We start from the raw sequence: 22,249 nt of genomic DNA, 5'->3' as shown, positions 1-22,249 counted from the left end.
CCGAAGACCCCCTCCTACAACAGGGAAAAGTAAAGTAAACAAATTAGGACCATTGCCGAATTATTGGATTAATTACCGGCAAATTAATAAATTAAGGCAAAACTGATAAAATATTTAACCGACTTAAAATTTCTTTTTCAAATGCCACACTGATATGAGACTTACAACAGAAATTAAAAAAAAGGGAGGCAACTTTAGACAGACAGACAGATAGACAAATAGCGTAGTTGGCAGGATAAGATAGATAGACAGATAGATAGATAGATAGATAGATATGAAAGGCACTATATAATAGATAGATAGATATGAAAGGCACTATATAATAGATAGATAGATAGATAACATTTCACTTTTACTTGCACACCGGCAGACAATATTGAAGCACTGTAGTCCTTAGTGTTCAGAGAGCGAGTTTTATAATATTTTATAATACTGTTTTACCAAAGCATAAAATACACACTGGTATAAGTATACATCATTTCGGATGCCTGCTACAATAATTTAATATATACAGAGTTGAATATTTATATACTTGTATATTTTTACATTTTATACTTTATATAAAAATTGGAGTGGTTTGTACACACTTTACATAAGAAATAATATAGAAACACATTTAAATACATTTGGCCTATATTGCATTTCCTTTTTCCGTTCTGAATATATTTTACTGATATATATATATATGCACACACAGACACACCTTTTTTTCTCTTTTACCTTTACCAATGAGCTGGCACTTTGAAGTAAATAATCCTGACACACGTATACAGCTTGTATACATTTCCCCCAAATTCACAGTTCGCTCTTCTTGACTCATGCAGTGTTAAAGCCAGGGTTGTTAAAAGTGAAATCTGGTGGCAAACTGTCCAGTTCATTTTCATCATCTGTGGAGCATCCATTATCATCAGGACTGAGATCAGCCTCAAACATGCGTTGTAATAATGCATCAACAGTTCTATATCCTTTTAAAAAAAAAAAAACAGCAAAAGTATGGATTTTAGAAATCTTGTCTAATAAAATAGCAATAACACATTTCATGTACATACTCAAACCACTTTTCAAATAAAGATCCACAGATTTATTTTCATTTCTGTTTTTATACATGTGGAGCTCTCTCAGATTAGATGATTCACCCAGGGTCACGCCATGATGCAGAAGAGGAAATCGTGGTTTAAAGTCCATTACTCTAGCCACTGCACATATTCCCTTTCAAATATCAGGGGTTAACCTTAGTTATTTTCACATAGTGTATGTTCACGGGGTAAGGGACATTCAGGGCCTAACTCAGGAGAATGTGTGGTGGATGAGGCCAAACTAAAGTAGATAGATGGATAGAACTTTATTTGTCCCCAGGGGGATATTTGACTTTTTACAGAACCACTTTAAATAAATAATTGCATAAGTATAAAAATAGACATAAACAATCTATGGTCTGAACATACACCAGAATGATTAAACAGAAAGAAAATTAAAAACAATTATAATTTCAGACGTGGCTGTCCCAGTCCCAGTGAGGCATTATGCAGACGTATTGCTGTCAGTATAAAGGACCCCGTCGCATTCCTGTATTTAACTTAAGTTACTGTATTAACTTAACTGAATGTATTAAAACATCAAATCAAATGCACTGCAATGTAAAAAAAATGTTAAATAAATCCTTCTTAACTTTTACAATTCTGTGCTTATTCATTTAAAAGACATTTGTCCTTGCTAGAGACTGACAGAATTAACTGAACCTCTGTTTTCATGGAAGCTGCCATTCTCTCTGTCTGCAGATTCATTATATTATCCACAAGAATTATTTTAACTGACCATTAAGCATAGCATTAAGTAATCTAAAAGAGATGAACAGTGACAAGTTAAAGACATTATGGTGAAAATGAAGTTAAAGAAACAGTTTTGAAAATATGACACAGTATTAAATATTGTTAAGCATTAGGGCCATTTTAAGTTGAAATGTTCATAACCCATACACGTCACTATTATTCATCTGTAAAAGGGACTGTAGGCACTTTGTAAAGCACACTCTAACTGCACAGAAAATTGAATGTGCAGTAAATGCAGTGGATGAAGAGGAGAGCTTAAAAAATGAAATACAAGTGAAAGGAAGAATAAAGTGAGAGGCATCTTGACTGAATTCAGCTAAAGGCAGGCTGGCAAGCAGGCTCGTACTGTGTAAATATCAAGGTGTACAAACTACAACGGCATACGCAATAGTTTACTTGTTAAATGTGAATGGAAAATTAGTCTTAGAGGCTGCCACACAAGTCCGCTTAGTGTAACAGCTTGGGTTGGATGCAGCTGGCATATCCTTGAACCCAAGGCTATTGATAGTCATAAATCATGATGGGCCTGTACAATGAGAGCACTTACACACAAGAGAACGGAGCAAACGTGCATTGTGATTTTATTAAAGGAAAGTCAAATGTCAAACAGGGGTTTACAGCCCCAAAAAGCAAAAAAGTGCTGATCTCCTTGGTAATTAAAAGCAGTAAATCTACTCTTTAGATATATATATATATATATATGTGACGTTTTTATGTCACGCTTTATATCGGGCTTATTTTAAAACCTACACGTATATGTTTGGTATCATTCTTTTCAGAATTTATCGAACTTTAATGTGATGCTGTTAGATTTTCAGATTCTTATTCTGTTTTTTAGATTATAAAATAAAAAATATCAAGAACTCGCATCCCGCGAGACGAGACTTTGTGCCAAAAGATTTAACTACGCCCGGAGCTGGAAATAAAAGGCAAAGAGTAGGACAGCTGCTGTACAGGCTTTTAAATGTTTGAAGCGCTGTGCGAGATGCAGATCACGTGGCACGGCAGCAGTAAGCCAGCAGCTGATCGAGCAAAGAGGAGGTAAAAAAAACAAACAGACTGTATTTGTTTCCCATTGTATCACCATTTAAGAGGGGGTTTCGGAGGAGCGACTGCATCTCTGTGGGGTGCGTTCAGCCCCTCTCTTCACAACGCGAGTGGCAGAGACGTGAAGCGGCTGGTGCCTAGCGCAGGCCAGGGGGGATTGGCGAGCGAAGCCAGCAGGGGGGAACACTCTAGTAATTCATAATAAAATCAGCTTTCACGTGCAGGTTAAAAGTTGTCAATAAATAATTCAAATCCAACATAAGAAACTATCCCAAGAGGCAATCACACTGGTTGTGGTTCAGTCCATACAGGTATGTCTCCCCAGCTTGCCCCTGACAGGTCTTCCCAGCTGGCGGAGATGCCATCAGCAGTGGTCCCTTGTACCCAGTGGCTCCTGTCCATTCTGCCTCGACTGGCATCTACCTGGACGCACACAGCCAGACCCACGTCATCCCTTGATGCTCACCTGGCGCTTCATCACATTCCTGGGGGATCATTCAACAGTTCCCACTCCAACACTATTGTTCAGCGGCATTTCTTCACTCCTTTACAGGGGCCCGACCACACTGCCTCTTCACATCCACACTTGCTCACTTGTCTTCCCACTCTTTTCTCCATTTCCCTTCCAAAGCATCTCTACCTATCACTTTTTTTCCTGCACAGACTCATTTTCAGCTATAATTAGATGCAGGTGCCACAATCACAAAGCCCAGGGCACTTATGAGGCAACTGGCTGTCACCCACATCCACACACGAGTGCTTAGTTAGCCAGTGCCTCACTAACACCCCGGAGCTGCTCTGCCATGTTGCCACTTACCTACACTCCACCCACGAGTTTAACTGCACAGTTTATTCTAACAATCCAAGTCACACATTGGGCTCCTTCAAGGCTCTGAGAGGATATTTACTACCACCCGAGGACAAGAAGGAACACCGTCACTCACAACCTTGTCTTTTCAGCCATAGTAGAGAAAGACTACAGCCTAGCCACGGCCCTGCCATACTCCCAAGCCATGCCCCTTCTGGGTCCATGGATATATTGCCCACCCCGACAGATGTGGGAGTCTTTAGCATGACCTTCACGAGAGAACAAGAGACACAGAGAAGATGACTTCCTCTCTAGTAGACAGAGCGCCAGAGGCTGACAATTTTGTTGTACTTTTTCTCTGATTTGATGTCATTTAAACAAGGTTTCCAGCGTGGTTCCCCAAAACTTGAACCCGTGTCTGACATGTCTGCCCACAAGGTATATGGACTCCATTTCCATAACTGGCTGGGTTGTCTTTTGCATGAATTTTGAGTCCACTTGCTTTGTCTGAAAGAATTTCCTTCATTTCTAATTACAGTACAAAGTCACAGTGTCAGGCTGACCAGTGAAAACTAAATTAACCTACTTAGAGCAAGTGTAAGAGAATGTGTGTGTCCTGTAGCAGACCAATGTCCTGCTAGATCCTGTCTTGACCTTGGAGTTCAGACCAGGATAAGGGGTGTTTAAAATTATTAGTATAAAGTAAAAGTAGAGAAGAAAAAAAATCCATAAATTGTGTCGCGTGGACAACAAAAGCATGTGCTTCTTTTAAAATGTGATGATACACATCTGGCAAACTTGCTGCTTGTTCCTAGACCTCTCCCTAGCTGTGACTGACAAGATGATGAATTTGCAAGGTCCCCTTGTAGTACTAGGGTGTTATACCATTATACCGTGTTAGCCATTATGGATGTCGTGAGGCATAAATGACCCCTTTAATTGGCTAAGAAGATTACTATATGCAAGCTTTCGAGGCAACTCAGGACCCTTCTTCAGGCCAGATGTGATACAGAAACTGGAGTTCCCTGTGTTTATATACACACTAGGACAAGAAACAACACTGGTAAACCTTAAGCGAGACATCTTAAATTTAAAAAATTAATAGACCTCTTCAGGCTAAGATTCATTTAACAAGAGAGAAGAACAATGCATGATCAAGATCTTTGGATGAGATAATTGTCCAACAAAGATCTTGCCTATACATTGTTCTCCTCTCTTGCTGCACATACTGTAAGTGTGAAAGTATCATTTTAATATAAAGTTTGATTATAAATAGAGATAAATGATTGTGTATCGATATTATCAATTAGTTATGATGAGAAAGTACTAGGGTGTTGTACAGTGTTAGCCATTATGAATGCAGAGCCAAGCAAAATAACACTTTTAATTGGCTAACTAAAAAGATTACAATATTCAAGCTTTCGAGGCAACTCAGGCCCTTTCTTCAGGCGAGATGTAATACAGAAACTGGAGTTCCCTGTGTTTATATACTGTACACACTAGGACAAGAAACAAAATTGGTAAATCTTTAAGTGAGACATCTTAAATGTAACAGATTAATAGATTCATTCAGGCTAGGGTTAATTTAACAAGAGAGAGAAGAACAATGTATGGTCAAGATCTTTGGATAAGATAACTGTCCAGCAAAGTCCTTTGAAGTTTGTAATGAGTTTTTGAAAACAATGTAGATTTGTAGACAGGTTGTCTGTGTCATTTTGAGAGATGTAAACAATCCTCATATCTGGCCATAAGACCCATGTCTCTATTCAAACCATGTTGTAATGTATTAAATTGAAGCATGAGTTTGATATCCCATTCTTTTCTCTCTTGCTGTGTTTTGAAGTTGCCCATAAGCACTGTGACTTTAAAGTCCCTCTCACAGTGTCCATGGCTGTTGAAGTGGGTCACTACAGGAACATCTGTGCTTGTCACATTTAATGTGGCACCTGTGTAAATTCATTCTCTGGCGGAGTGTTTGTCCAGTTTCTCCCACATAGAGTGCTGTGTCAGGACATTTCATGCAGAGAATTAGGTAGACCACATTAGATGATCTACAGGAAAATGATCCCTTTATGTGATGTTCAAGTCGGCAGTGTGGTATAACTATACGGTCTGTATTATAAATGTAGGCACACGTTTTACATCTTTTCTGTAGGCAGGGGGATGTGCTATTTTCTGTTGGTTTACTTAAGGAGTTTCGGGCAATTAGTTGCTGAAGGTTTGGTGGTTGTCTGTATGCCAGGAGGGGAGGTTCAGGAAATACATTTTTCAGTGTTTTGTCATTGTTCAGCATTGGCTGAAGTTCTTCTATAATTTTTAGAAGTGTTGCAAGATGTGTGTTGTAGGTGACAACAAGGGGATGCAGTTCTTGTTGTCTTTGTTTTTATATTCAGAAAGGTTGTCTCTGTGTATGGCAGTAGCTCTTCTTATTCGAGTGTCTGTTGTTTTGGGGGTGTAACCTTGTCTGATGAAATCTTTTCTGAGCTCCTGCAGTTGTTGATCCCGGTCTGTCATGTCTGAGTAAATACGATTGAACTGTATTGCTTGGCTGAAAATAATGGAGTGCCTTACATGCTTGGGGTGGAAGCTATCACTTCTTAGGTAGGCCCGTCTGTTTGTTGGTTTGTGAAAAATAGAAGTTACAAGGGTGTTGTCTTTCAGTTGAACGGTGGTGTCAAGGAAGCTGACTTCTTATGATGATGAGAAACAAAGAGATATGATATTTGAGTAATGTTGTGCACTCTCAATGTTTTTTAACAATGGCTTTCTCTTTGCCAGTTTCCCATCAAACTGTCTGCACAGCCTCTCCAATATGATCCAGTTGTAGCGGGGCCAAATAAGTGTTGTTGTTTATTGTGTTTGCACTCTGTCGTGTCTCGTCACATCACCCCATTTAAACTAGTATGTGTTTGTTTAAATTTTGTCCTCGTAAGAAGAAACGGGGAAGGTTGTTGCGGGGAGGCAGCGACCCCCTGGAAACATCAGAACTGGAGGTTTTTTTCCATTACATCTGGCTCATTATGATTTAAATGGAAAAGGAGGGAAAGAAGAAGGAGAGAGAGGAGAGAGAAGGAGATTCACCTAACCACAACCGATCATCAATTTCTGCCTTCATTCGCATCGCAACATTTTTTCAGTTTGCTTCTCACTCGGCCGGATTACTGCAACGCATTCATCACCAGAAACCACGGGGTTGGACATTATTTTCCACCATCGCTGAGGAATCACGGTGAGATTGTTCCGGTATTTCATTCGGGAGAATCAAACACAAACATTTTGGGACAGCTATCAATAATTTGGACAGTTATTTACCCAGACTTATTTTCACATTCATTATCATTTCAGTATTCATTCGTTGTCATTATTTGTATTGTGTGTTTGTTATTCGTGTGCAGGGATAAAGGAGGATTTATTATTGTATATATATTGCCTTTCACTTTGGTGGTCTGGTGGAGGGGTATATATATATTACGCCGGCATTTTGTATTGTATTTTTCATTTTATTTTATCTATTACTGCGCTTGATTTACATTTGGATATTGTTTGCTTGTGTTTAACCGTCGATTGGAGAAAAGTATTATTTGTCAGAGGTACAGCTTGGTAGATTTAGGTTTACCTGAGTAATTTATCCAGTCCACGGGACCTGGTATTGCGGCTGCTGGCTGGGTAAGGGGTCGGCCGTTACACAGTGCAGTTTGTAACTCTTTCAGGGTTATCATAGGTCTCTTGGTGGCCTCCCTCACTAGTCTACGTCTTGCGTGATCACTCAGGTTTTCGTGCTTGGCCTGCTCCAGGTAGATTTACAGCTCTGCTATAATCTTTCCATTTCAAAATGACTAATTTAAATGGACTCCAATGACTATTCAGTGACTTGGATATTTATTTTGTCTCCATCCCCTGACTTGTGTTTTTCAATCGTCTCTTCAGTGAGTAACTCTTTTGTCTTCATCGTGTAGGTTAGGACATAGCACTGACTCACCACAAGCTGGACCTTTCAGTTACAGAAGTGCATTTATACTGCAACCAACAGAAACCCCAGACAGGTGACCTCCACTGAACTAATTATTAGATTAGATCAACTTTACTCATCTCAAGGGGAACGTTTAGATGCACACAGCAGCAGAAACACAGGACAAATAATACAATTAATCAATAAATAATGTAACTTCTACAACCAATTGGCTCCACCAGCAATGATTTATACTTACACAATCCATTTATTGTACTTTATATGTGTAATTAGTTTAGACCACTTTGCAGAGATCTGTTTTCATTTTGACATTAAAGTGTATTTTTCTATTGAGCAGTGTCAAAAAAGTCAAATCAAATTCATTCTGATTCAATGTTGTATAATGATAAAATGTGAAAACTTCCAAGGAGGTGAATACTTTTTATGGGCACCGTAAACCCTTGAAAATGCAGAAATGAAACCAAGATCTAGAAATGTAATCTCTAAAATTGAAAAAGAAGTAAACAACGGCAAAATATTAGTGCAGTGCTCCAGGAGAACGGCTGTTTGTGCGCTTTCTCGGATTGCGTTCACTTAGAATTTTCACTCTGTACTATAATGTATTTATGATGACAGATGAAAGGTGAGGCAGAATTGGTGTAAAACAAACACGTGTGTTCTGAAATGACTGGTGTTCCAACCAAGGTGGGTCCCTGCTTGGTATCAAAGCTCCACTGGCCACCATGACAATAAGACTGGCTTAAGCTGGTCTGGAAATGGATGGATGGATGGATGGATGGAGGAAACACAGGTAAGTCAATTCATTTTCATATGCAGGTCTTTATAACTAGGCCTGGATATGCTACCCATTTTCACACATCTTGTATTAGAAATGACTAGTGTGACAGATGGCTGGGGAGCCGTTGTAGAGGAGGGGAGCAGATGTGTGCAGAGCGCTAGATGGCAGCGCCACTGGGTTGCAGCGGCGTCTCAGATTCCCGCAAGGCTTCATGGGAGTTGGAGTTTGGCACAGCCCTGGTGGGTTCTGTGGGGGCCACTAAGGGGAGCTGCAGAGCCCTACTTTGGGCTTCCACCTGGGAGGGAGTACTTCCAGATAATGGTGATGGGCCACCTGAAGTGCTCCCAGGTGCAGGATAAAAGGGACCGCCTCATTCCACTCGAGGACCCACAGTCGGGATGAAGAGAGACAAAGCTTGCCGGAGGAAGAGTGGAGGTGGAAAGACAAAGACAGACAGAGAGAGAGAAAGAGAAGGAAAAGAAGAAAAGTGTTCTGTGTGGTTTATTGTACTGTGCTTGGTTCTGGTGGGAGACAGGTGAAAAGCGCCTTATATGCTTGGGGTGGAAGCTATCACCTCTTAGGTAGGTCCATCTGTTTGTTAGTTTGTGAAAAACAGAAGTTACAAGGGTGTTGTCTTTCAGTTGAATGGTGGTGTCAAGGAACCTGACTTCTTATGATGACGAGAAACAAAGAGATATGATATTTGAGCAATGTTGTGCAACTGGAAGTGGTTCGGATGACCTTTTCCTCTATCTCGGTATACGAGAAAGTCGAGGGGAGTGCACTCCCAATTTTTTTAACAATGGCTTTCTCTTTGCCACTCTCCTATCAAACTGTCTGCACAGCATCTCCAATATCATCCAGTTGTAGATAGATAGATAGATAGATAGATAGATAGATAGATAGATAGATAGATAGATAGATAGATAGATAGATAGATACTTTATTCATCCCAAGAGGAAATTCACATAATCCAGCAGCAGTATACTGATACAAAGAAACAATATTAAATTAAATCGTAATAAAAATAAAAAAGCAGACAATAACTTTGAATAATGTTATCATTTACTCCCCCGGGTGGAATTGAAGAGTCGCATAGTGTGGGTGAGGAACGATCTGCTCAGTCTGTCAGTGGAGCAGGACAGTGACAAAAGTCTGTCACTGAAGCTACTCCTCTGTCTGGAGATGATCCTGTTCAGTGGATGCAGTGGATTCTCCATGATTGACAGGAGTTTGCTTAGTGCCCGCCGCTCTGCCACAGAAGTTAAACTGTCCAACTTTAATCCTACAATAGAGCCTGCCTTCTTAACAAGTTTGTCCAGGCGTGAGGCGTCTTTCATCTTTATGCTGCCACCCCAGCACAGCACCGCGTAGAAGAGGGCGCTCGCCACAACCGTCTGGTAGAACATCTGCAGCATCTTACTGCAGATGTTGAAGGACGCCAACCTTCTCAGAAAGTATAGTCGGCTCTGACCTTTCTTACACAGAGCATCAGTATTGGCAGTCCAGTCCAATTTATCATCCAGCTGCACTCCCAGGTATTTATAGGTCTGCACCCTCTGCACAGTCACCTCTGATGATCACAGGGTCCATGAGGGGCCTGGGCCTCCTAAAATCAACCACCATTTCCTTGGTCTTGCTGGTGTTAAGGTGTAAATGGTTTGAGTCGCACCATTTAACAAAGTCCTTGATTAACTTTCTGTACTCCTCCTCCTGCCCACTCCTGATGCAGCCCACTATAGCAGTGTCATCAGCGAACTTTTGCACGTGACAGGACTCCGAGTTATATTGGAAGTCTGATGTATATAGATTGAACAGGACCGGAGAAAGTCCAGTCCCCTGCGGCGCCCCTGTATTGCTGAACACAGTAAGTGTTGTTTATTCTGCTTGCACTCTGTCGTGTCTCGTCACATCACCCCATTTAAACTAGTATGTGTTTGTTTAAATTTTGTCCCAGTAAGAAGAAACAGGGAAGGCTGTTGCGGGGAGGAGGAGAAGAGGTGGAAAGACAAAGACGGACAGAAAAAGAGAGAGAGAGAAGCAAAAGAAGAAAAGTGCTGTGTGCGGTTTATTGTACTGTGCTTGGTTCTGGTGGGAGAAAAGTGTTTTCCCCTTGGAAATAAAGCTTTGTGTGTTGTACAGACTTGTGCCTGTGTCTATGTGTGTCGGGTTTAGGGAGCTGGTGTTCCTCCTGGTGGCCATGCTGATTATGCATACATTTCAAAATAATAATAAATGTGATTATATCCTTTTGACACATTTGCCTGACTGTCTGAATAAAGAATGAGTTAAAAGTCTTGTTCACCTATCTACATTTTCTTCTTTTTCAATTTATATAGGAAGATTTGCCTGCTGGTGACCACTCTGTGCAGGCCACTTGTTTAAAATAAGAGGAGATCAACTAAAGGACAATAAAAAAAAACAAAGCAACCCGAATGTGGTGAGCTTTAAAATCTTGCTGGAATAGGAATGTGACACTCACTCTGCGAGGCAATCTTGAACATGAGAGACTTGCTTTTCGAGGACCTTGAAGAGTCCACTTCGTTGTCATGAGTTTCCATGTCATCCACTAGACTCTCACCAATATGATCTCTGACAAAAAGAAGAAAAAAAGACAATTTAATTTAAGTGAACCAGTGAAGATGAGACACCTATTTTGTAATACTTACTCTTGAACTCCTAAATCAAGCTCCTGGATTTTTTTCTCAATGGAAGTTTGCAGATCACATTTTTCCACCGTGTATTCAACAAAGAATGCTTCGAGGACAAAGGCTATAAAAATGCTATGCACATGCAAACAAAAAGAAAACAATAACAGAAGTTATGATTTATTCAATTTACAAAAAACACATATTTAGTAATGCAGTCACGAGGAGCAGCAAGCCCCGTTTGCTATTTGTGGTTTGCTGAACTTTAAATCCAGGGTATCCAAACTTGGGACACAGGCAGAACTTTACTTAATCTTTTCATTGAATGGATACAACAAACATACAGTATTTTGCAGATCTAGTTAAGGTACGACTAGGGCAATTATTGACACCAAAGTGTTTTTTAAAAGGAATTCAACATCTCCTAAAGGTATTAAAAAAGAATATTAGCCAGTCTTAATTAAATAACTGTCCACTTTCCATTTCAATACACATGGGAGCACAAGCTATTCATAAAGTAAGAAACAACTCTGGATGGAGTAGCAGTCCACTACAGGTCACTGTCATGCACGTTCCCTCACTTTCTGACTCAGTTAAATTAAAAGAGAAGACATCATTGGTTAGCAAATTGCAAAGATGTTCCAGACAATTGCTGAAAGCCTTCAAGGGTTTTGTCTTTTTCAACTAATTGACTCAGTAGTTTGCTCAGGATTCTCATGTCCCTGGGAATCTTCATCTGGGTCTCCATCTTGAATGCACTACTTTTTTTTCTTGCTGGAATCCTTGAGGATGAGAGAATTCTACTGAATTAAATGTATTGATGCCTTTGACAATTTTGAAGGCCTGGAGTGGGTTCTGGCAGCACGGTGGCGCAGTAGTAGCGGTGCTGCCTTGCAGTTAGGAGACTCGGGTTCGCTTCTCGGGTCCTCCCTGCGTGGAGTTTGCATGTTCTCCCTGTGTCTGCCTGGGTTTCCTCTGGGTACTCCGGTTTCCTCCCACAGTCCAAAGACATGCAGGTTAGGTGCATTGGCGATTCTAAATTGTCCCTAGTGTGTGCTTGGTGTGTGTGTTGTGCCCTGCCCAGGGTTTGTTTCCTGCCTTGCACCCTGTGTTGGCTGGGATTGGCTCCAGCAGACCCCTGTGACCCTGTAGATATAGCGGGTTGGATAATGGATGGATGGATGGAGTGGGTTCCATGTAGGCTTCTTTAATCAAAATTAAACAGGTCAGAATTCCTTACCCTGTCACTAGATGATAGATAGATAGACATGAAAGGCACTATCTCTATATATAATCTTCATTTGGATCTTGATCTTTGTTGGTCCGCAAATGAATTAGAAGAAGAAGCACTAGATGGCAGTAGAGAGACAGCTAAAACATAGGCATTGCATTAAGAATCTCCTCCAGGCTTATACTACTGAAGACTGTAGTACGCCAGTCACACCTCAAAACACAGACATTCAAACTAAACAAATTGTTGTGCTTTAAATTAACTAAAGAGATCTTCATTTAGATCTTGATCTTTGTTTGTCCGTGAATTCCACGCATGCGTAGACCACCTTTCAGTTTAGTACGGTGTTGTTACTCACGGATGTCAACAATGTGCCGGAATAACGAAAGGGGTGGTGGACAGTGTTACGCTGGTTAGCTCCTGAGGCCTGGTTAGAGAATGAGATTGCCGAAGATAAAAGGTACGTGCCTACGTAACATATGAATGAAAGAAAGACAGTGAGTAAAATGAATGACAACGTAACAGCACGTTCCAGAAATTATTATTGTTACGTTGTAGCCTGCGAGTGCTGAGCGTCTCACATTTGTACCGTGGCTTGCTCACATGTCAGTGAAGTGATCTCTGTTTATGCTTTAAAGAGCCTGGATACCTATGTGTCCCCCTTTAATAACCATTGCTCCGTGTATATTGCCTTACTCTTTGGATTGCCACAAAGCAACCTGCGAGATTGGAGAAAAGTTGAGAAGACATCGTGAGAGGAAACGACAGCGTCGTGAAAACGAGATGGACTGTGAACGGACAGAAGCAGAAATGCTCCTACACCACCACATGATTACTATTCGGACAGTGATTCTGAGTAGGCCGTTCCTATCGAATCAATGTCCAAGGGTTTTCTTTTGTAATTTTGTTTCCCTTATAAAAAATCATAATGCTGTGCGACGAAGGGCCCAGTTCACGACTGGCAGCCGCGTTTAAACAGGGAGCTCTTCACAGACAACTTGAACACGCGCAACGTGGTTGGGCGCACATGGCTAGTATAATATATTAATGATAGATAGATAGATAGATATGTCTGTCTGTCTCTCGCGGGCCTGCGTGTGTGTGTGTGTCTCTCTTAAGCGCGCCTCTGTGTCTGTGTGTGTGTGTGCGCCTGTCTTTCTCTCTCTCGCGCCTGTATGTGTGTGTGACTGTTGCGCGCGCTTGCCTGTGTGTGTGAGTCTGTCTGTCTTTGTGTGTGTGTGTGTGTGTATGTCTGTCTCTCTCTCTCTCTCTCTGCACAGGGAATGCACAGGAAGAGACTGAACATGTGCCGTGTGGCCCTGTCTGCGCATGTGCACTTCACCTGAAGACACACACACATGGACACCTGGACACACACAGGGGTTTTATTAAATAGGATATCGATAGATAGATAGATAGATAGATAGATAGATAGATAGATAGATAGATAGATAGATAGATAGATAGATACTATTCTTTTTTTTATGAGGATGAAGATGTTCTACAGGTATTCGGGGGTCCAAATCAATGGCAGGTTGGACTGGTCTCAGAACACAAAGGAACTATTTAAAGGACAAAAACAGGGCCTTGAAATATTCGGCTGTGGAGTACTGCAGACTGGAAGAAAGTCTCCTCTTCACAGTAGAAACTGACAATTGCTTTCTTCGACCTGCACTGTCAAGCCGTTGTGCTGTGAGGCGCCTGTCACACAATCTGGTGACCCTCACAAACTTGTCTTCTGATTGGCTTGTGACTCTGGCTCTGCCAGATCTCTTCCTATCAGAGTTTCTTCCAGTTTCCATGTGACTTTGGATTGTGTAGGACACCTGTGCAAACTGTTTCCTTCAACATACAAGACTTAATTTACTATAATTGCTGCAAAACATTTTTAGGTTGTTCCCTGATGAAGGCCCATTTGTAATATTTTAAGATTTCCTTTGTTCAGTTTTGCTAACCTAAACTTTAAATTTAAATTTACTGTTTAACTTATCACCTTTTTATGAAATGAAATGATTACATTTGAAGAAAAACTGAAGTGTTCAAAACTTTCGACTGGTAGTGTATATGTGTATTTTTTAAAGAGCTTTAAAAAGCCACATTTTCTCTGGGACCAAATAAAGTTCCATCTATCTAAAATGTATCTAATTTGCAATTTTTGGCTGCAAAAATTAAATTTTTTTTGCTTAACTACACAGAGTACTTTTGTTTGAAACTCAGAATATGAAAAAGTAACTTAATGCTTAAATAAAGAAAAATAATCCTACATAACATTTGAAAGAAGAATATAATAAATATAATACTCTCAAAAGAAAACAAAAATATACTTACTTGATGATGATGATCACCACAATAATGTGAAAAACAACAAAGAATGTTCTTGCAGCAACATGAGTCACCATTGCAAAGCCAGTAGCCAGGAGTAGACTTAGAGTGAAAGAAAATGACGTTAAAAAGAGACGTTAAATCTGCTAGGGTCCATTTTGCCTGGATAGTTCATTAAGTGCCTTCTGCCTGCCTGAATGGCCGAGTACCAACCGCGTGGTGTTTATATATCGAATGGATGACCAAAATATCTACATGCCTAACTCTCCAGATTTGTGTTTTCCATGCAGTTAAAGAATATAACCTGGAAGGTAAAATCTGACTGTGATATAAAAGTAAACGTCAGCAGCAGTATAAATGATCCTGTGGAGCAGTGAAAGGCAACCTTTTTCGAGTTGCGCCGCAGTCCAAACATTTTCTTTCGCAGCGCACCTGAGGGACTGCTCATAAATAAAGTCGTGACGACACAATCTATGAACAATCACCAATAAAAACAGTTCATTTTACAAGTTTGAAAGACATTTTATTAATAAAGGAATCAAAGGATAAATCTTAAATTTAATTAATGTGAACATTGAGATTGATTTTTAGCACATATGAAATTGATGCGAGGATCAATTTTCGAAAGACAGACGCACACTTCCTTGTCGATCATTTGAAGTCTCTCGCGTTTCTTAGACTTCATTTCTGTAAGTATTCCGTTATCTGTTTTTCCAACATAAAATATTTTTTTACATGTTCTCTTTTTAATCAACCAAAAGTTCAAAAACATTTGCAATTTTAAATATTTTACAAAAGTTTTCGCAGCGTCCCTAGAAAATTCCACGGCGCACTGCAGTCGCCCGTCAATGCTGTGGAGGGTAATTTAGAAAAGGGTGATAATTCTGAACAGCTAAAAAAACTGAACAGGTTTTTAGTGTGATGATGATGAGGAATTTGGGAACTTCTTTAATTACTGCCAACTTAAAAACATCAAACTTCACTTGGAGTCACTAATCTCTCTATTCTAAAAAAAAATCTTGGGAGGGAGACAAGACATGATCTTCTCGGAAGACAATTTAACGTCCCATGAGAGACACTTTAACGTCACGCAAGATAAGGCAGTGAGACAAATGGACAGCTGATGTACAGGCCTTTAAATGAATGAAGCGCTGCGCGACAAGCAGCACAAGCATCTCCTTAGGAGCATTCAGCTCCCCCACCCCTTAACATCGTGAGCGGGAGAGACGCAAAGTGGCAGGAGCATAGTGCACCTCCAGGGGGTGTTGAGCAAAGCTAACGAGACACGATCATCTTGGAGAGACACTTTAACGTCACGCGAGACTAGACATTACAACCTTAAGAAGCAAAACTCGTGAAACAGTGACTTTTGCACGTCACACCCTACTTACAAACAATTTAAAACAAGTTCAAAGACATCTAACCTCGCAGTTGTTGGAATGCTTTTCGCAGACACACTTCATGTGCTCCCAGCTCTTAAAACAACGAACAAGGGACAAGCAGAACACGCAGCTTACCAGCAGATGATCTGACCACATCTCCTTAGCGTCTGACCACATCTCCTTAGCGTGCGTTCTGCCCCTCCCTTCACAATGCAAGCAACGTTATACATCCCGCAAGTAAGAGATTTAACCAGGGGCCGGAAATAAACTAAAAGTGAAAATAATGCATATGTAACAATTCCCATGAAAATAACAATGTCTTTAAATTGTATATCCAGTAAACCAAACCCAGGGGTGGATGAGCGAAGTGAGCAGGGGACAGAACCCCCTAGTCTTTCTGAAAATCATGGCCTGGTATGTCATTTTGGACACCAAACACTGTGATCTCATTGAAAAACTTCAAGATATTTTTTGCCAAAATAGAAAACTAATAGAATACTGCATTGTATGGAGTAACATCTTATAAATAAACGTCTACGAGTGGAAGTGCATGTGTCTGTCTTTCCGGCCTGGAAGTGTGAGGCTACAGCATGAAGAACAAAGAGCCGGCAAGGCGGCCCCAAGTTAACGAGTTGGAAGAAGAAAGAAGTACGAGGTTACGGCATAAAGCTGAAAGAAAGCGACTCCATCGGCAAAATGAAACCGGCGAGGAAAGACAAATTAGAGAGAAACTCACTTAGCCGCTGATAGACAAGGGGGGCGAGCATGTCCGCAAAACTAAACCGCCGACTCTGCATTTCAATTTTTTTTCCTGACGATTTCAATAGTGTCTAGGAGCCCAGGCTTTTTACAGCACGGGCTTACACAGCTAGTAATATATAATAGCATTCTCAAACGCGACTACAATTCAAGGTTGCAGGACACTAGAAACTAACCTTGTGGCACTGGGTGCAAGGCCAGGAACAGTCCTGGACAAGGGGTCTGCCCATTGCAGAACCCTCTCATACATGCACCTACCCTCATTACACAAAGGCCATTATGAAACTGTCAATTCACCTCACTACTTGAAATGACAAATTTGATTCATCCCCAAATTGCTAAGAAATGATTGAGGTGGAGTTTGTTCTTTCAGCTGCTACTAATTTTACCGAACTGCCGATTACAGAAGCAACCGCAGTAGAAAATTGTTTCCACTTACACCAAGTACTTTAGAACACACTAGTTTTGTTATTTTGAGCATTTGTTTCCAGCTTTACCCAGGAGGGAATCATCTAACATTTGATAAACATACAAGCACTCAAATCTAGGTCTGTGTCTTCCAGTTGTTTTTAGTCAGATCATCTATTATGTTTTAGCAAACTGCTATCATAAACTTGCTACTGCAGGGAACTTTATTATCTGCCAGACTTTGTTATACTTGTACATGCAAATATATGAAGGAAGCAAACCATAAACAATGCCCAGGATAAGAATCACACCAAGATGGTTCTTGGAGCTGTGAAATTCTATAGGTATATAGAGGGGTGGGCAAAAGCACATTTACAGTTATAAGTATGCAAAGAATAGAGTTTATTCTGGTATTATTATTTATTTACCAGTAACGGCGGACTGCACGATAACATACAGTGAATATTCTTGACTTGAGTATTCATAGTAGCTTGAGCATTCATCCATAGGAGTGGGCAGGAGGAGGAGTATAGGAACCTAATCAAGGACTTTGTTAAATGGTGCGACTCAAACCACTTACACCTGAGCACCAGAAAAACCAAGGAGCTGGTGGTGGATTTTAGGAGACCCAGGCCCTTCATGGATCCTGTGATCATCAGAGGTGACTGTGCAGAGGGTGAAGACCTATAAATACCTGGGAGTGCAACTAGATGATAAATTAACCCGGACTGCCAATACTAATGCTCTGTGTAAGAGAGGATGGAGCTGACTATACTTCCTTAGAAGACTGGTGTCTTTCAACTTCTGCAATAAGATGCTGCAGATGTTCTATCAGATGGTTGTGGTGAGCGTCCTCTTCTACGCAGTGGTGTGCTGGGGAGGCAGCATAAAGAAGAGGGACACCTCACACCTGGACCAACTGCTGAGAAAGACAGGCTCTATTGTAGGTACAGAGCTGGACAGTTTGACATTCGTGGCAGAGCGATGGGCACTGAGCAGGCTCCTGTCAATCATGGAGAATCCACTGCATCCACTGAACAGGATCATCTCCAGACAGAGGAGCAGCTTCAGTGACAGACTGCTGTCACCGTCCTGCTCCACTGACAGACTGAGGAGACCCCACACTATGCGACTCTTCAATTCCACCCAGGGGAGGGTAAATGTTAACATTTTACAAAGTTATTGTCTGTTATACCTTCATTGTTATCACTCTTTAATTTAATATTGTTCTTTATCAGTATGCTGCTGCTGTAGGATGTGAATTTCCCCCTTGGGATTAATAAAGTATCTATCTATCTATCTATCTAGTTTTCATACTCCTTCTCTGTACGTTTAGCATTCGTTTGCTCAGAGGTTGATGTGCTTGCTGTTTCCTGTGCAGCTGTTCTTTTCTCCACCATAGCGGCCCGCTTCTTCTCTTCTTCTGTCGGCATCTTTTAGCGTTAAAACTGATTAAGTCAGCTTTTGTGTTGCAATTACTTATTACGTTTTCTTTCATTTTTCACTCAAGTTGGCACTTAAAGTCTTCAATCTGCCTCAAGAATGATTTAAGATATTTAGAGGTAGGGGAAGTGACGGTGAAAGTAGTAGGGATGAGAACGGCGCCCGTACGCATGCACCACACTGCCGCCCTGCTGGCCACTGCAGAGAGTTGATTCTACAATACAATAAAATAAAAATAAAAATAAAAAAGGAATAACCTTGGAGGTCAATCATCACCCGAACGTGGACAGTAGGGGTCATCTATACTAATAAAAGGCAAAGCCCTCACTCACTCACTCACTCACTCACTCATCACTAATTCTCCAACTTCCCGTGTAGGTAGAAGGCTGAAATTTGGCAGGCTCATTCCTAACAGCTTACTTACAAAAGTTGGCAGGTTTCATTTCGAAATTCTACGTGTAATGGTCATAACTGGAAGGTATTTTTCTCCATATACTGTAATGGAGTTGAGCTCGAAAGCCGTGGGGGGCGGAGTTTCATGTGACATCATCACACCTCCCATGTAATCACGTGAACTGACTGTCAACGCAGTACGTAGAAAACCAGGAAGAGCTCCAAAAAGCGCTGAAGAAAACATGCATTATATAATTCAGAAGGCAGCGAAACAATAAGAAGTGAGTGACATATACAACCATATTCATGAGTGCTGCTACTTCGGAAACAAAGCACGGTGTAAACCTAAAGTTTAAATTAAGTTCATAGACAGGCTACCGCTGGCGTTTGTCATACCCACGGGTAATGCAGGATACAAGTTTAATGAGAGGACGCAGGATATAAACTAAACTTTGTAACTAAGTTAAAATTGCAGGTGAGGGGCTGTGCTTATGCAAATTCCGAGAGACTGTGTTTGTGGGGGATTGACAGTTAAGGCGGGTGGGGGAGTCACGTCATCATCTCCCCTCCCATTCATCTCATTTCGCTCTGAGCTGAGCTCGGCAGCTGACGCAGTGTAACGACTTCGTCACACTGCCACCAAATACTCACAGAAAAATCCACAAGTTAATACACACGCTGTGTCTAGAGTTTCTCCACACTGAATCCTCCAGGCACTACTTACAAAAGGTTACATTATTTTTAAAATGTTTCCTTTTCTTAGCACAAGCACAGCTGAGAAGCTTCGATGCATATGCTCCATAGCGTGTTAAAAAATCATGCATTTAATCACAAGCAAAGGGGAACTTCTGTCAATGCATGATTTCCTGGTACACCGATTACATTGATCAGCGCTTCCCAATTCATTTTACCCTCGCACCCCCTTGGTTTGAGAAGAAGTATGAAAAAATATGAGGTTAACACAGAAAAACAGATCACCAATTGAAGCTTTATGAATAATCGATTCGCCATCAATAATTGTTTTGGTAAAGCCATACTCAGTGTAATCCTCCTTCCATTTTATAATTTTTCCGCCACTAGACATGAATAAATGAACGGTAAAAAAGTAAGAGCTAAGCGAGGGTGACTTATTCAGGCAGGCAGGCAGGCACGGCTCAAAAGATCGAATTTGGATATAAGTAGCTTCTATTTAGTCGCCAGAAATATCTTTGTTAGGAATGGAAGTTGAATTTAGTCTTTAAATTTCTATGGTAAAGAAAAAGTTATGCAATGATGACATTTAACTATATAAAGTCAAAACTTTTATATATAAAGTCATTCGCGAATATATAAAGTCAAAACTTGATTATATAAAGTCACTGTCGGAATAAATAAAGTCAAAACTTTAATATATAGCCTAAAGTCATTCCCAAATATATAAAGTCAAAACCTGAGTATATAAAGACGGCGTTGGAATATTTCGGAATATATAAAGTAAGCGCTGGAATATATAAAGTCAAAACTTAAATATTTAAAGTCAGCGTCGGAATATACAAAGTCAGCGCTGGAATATCCATACGTTTCCCAACACGTTGAATCCGACCACAGGGTCACGGGGGTCTGCTGGAGACAATCCCAGCCAACACTGGGCGCAAGGCAGGAACCAATCCTGGGCAGGGCACATGTATCATTTTCAAAACATTAACCGAACAGTGTTTTTTAAATTTATTTTTCTGAATACGTTTTTGTTAACTTAGTTCCGTTTAGAGTCGTTTCAATCAATAGATTTTGACTTTCACTTTATATATTCAGGAGTGAGTTTATATACTCCGATTTTGACTTTATATAATCAGGAATGACTTTATAAATTCCGACGCTGACTTTATATATTAAACATTTGACTTTATATATTCCAGCGCTGACTTTATATATTCAAGTTTTGACTTTATATATTCAGAAAAAAGTTTTGACTTTATGTATACCAACGCTGACTTTATATATTCAAGTTTTGACTTTATATATTCCGACAGTGACTTTATATATTCAAGTTTTGACTATATATATATTCTGACGCCGACTTTATATATTCACAAAATCAATTTATTTGCCTGTTTGGCATCCCATAGTATATGTGTGTGTATGTATATATGTACACATGTATGTATGTATGTATATTATATATATATATATATATATACTGTATATGTATACGCCAGCAACACTCGTGACAATGACAAAACAATTACATTGTCAATCATGTTACGTTATTATTAAAATGTTTCCTTTTCTTTTTACTTCTCCGCTGCCAAGCTGGGTATTTTATATATATATATATATATATATATATATATATATATATATATATATATAGATATATAGATATATAGATATATAGATATGACAACAACACTCATATCAAAGACAAAACAATTACATTAACAATCATGTTACGTTATTTTAAAAATTTTTCCTTTTCTTTTTCATAACTTCTTTAACACACTACTTCGCTACGAAGCGCGGGTATTCTGCTAGTGTAGTATATGTGTGCCAAATTGCAGGTCAATAGTTCAAACGGTTTGCGAGTTACAAGTGATTTAAAATCAGACAAATGGACAGCCTTGGTAGCGTATTATATAAGAAGATTACTTAATGTATTATTTATTTGTATTATTTGTCTTCTTTTTCGCCTTCTTATTATTGCTGTGATAACCTACATGTCTTTTTCCATACAAACAACTGTAAACCTACTTTTGCCCACCCCTGTATGTACAGTAAAACCTTGGTCTACGAGTGTTTTGCAAGACAAGCAAAAATGTTTAATAAATTTTAATGTGATAAACGAGTGAGGTCGTGCAAATTGAGTAGTACGTATACACTTTGCCTGCCAAGCGTCACGTGATCACAACTGAGCTGATGGTTCTTCTCTCTCTGCGGGATTGTGGGTAATCGTCTCCCATGCTTGGTCTCAGTTGGCTTGCCTCATTCGTATAGTCGACATCTGTACGAGTGTATAAGGTTTACTATAGCATTGTGACCATGTGTGCGCGAAAAGCATTTTTTTTTATTTTGTGTGCGAGCGATGAATCTGTTTAACGACAATGCAATGTCACATTTCCACAAAATCATCAAAAGGAGACAAAAGCAACTGTCATTGTTCCTTGTTAAAAGTTGCAAAAAAAGAAAAAGACTCCAGTGAGCCAACAGACAGCAGTGACTCTGTTAGTTAGAGTGAAAGTCGTCCTACACAATAAC

At 40.1% G+C, this 22,249-nt stretch overlaps 1 protein-coding gene across 1 annotated transcript in view; it reads right to left on the bottom strand.

Annotated features, from left to right (window-relative positions):
- Positions 1-399: 399 nt before the first annotated feature.
- The window catches only part of tpcn3 (two pore segment channel 3), a 152,829-nt gene continuing 130,979 nt past the window's right edge, over positions 400-22,249 (bottom strand). Inside the window, exons 16-19 of the mRNA XM_039738370.1 lie at positions 14,640-14,730; positions 11,102-11,215; positions 10,915-11,024; positions 400-965 (exon numbers count right to left, since the gene is read on the bottom strand). Coding sequence (XP_039594304.1) covers positions 817-965; positions 10,915-11,024; positions 11,102-11,215; positions 14,640-14,730 — 464 coding nt within the window. The 3' untranslated portion in view covers positions 400-816. The remainder of the gene's footprint in view (positions 966-10,914; positions 11,025-11,101; positions 11,216-14,639; positions 14,731-22,249) is intronic.

Source organism: Polypterus senegalus, chromosome 16, assembly GCF_016835505.1.
Source record: "Polypterus senegalus isolate Bchr_013 chromosome 16, ASM1683550v1, whole genome shotgun sequence".
Lineage (NCBI taxonomy): Eukaryota > Metazoa > Chordata > Cladistia > Polypteriformes > Polypteridae > Polypterus > Polypterus senegalus.
Note: the sequence above shows the minus strand (reverse complement) of the source record. Positions and strands in the feature narration are given on the sequence as shown.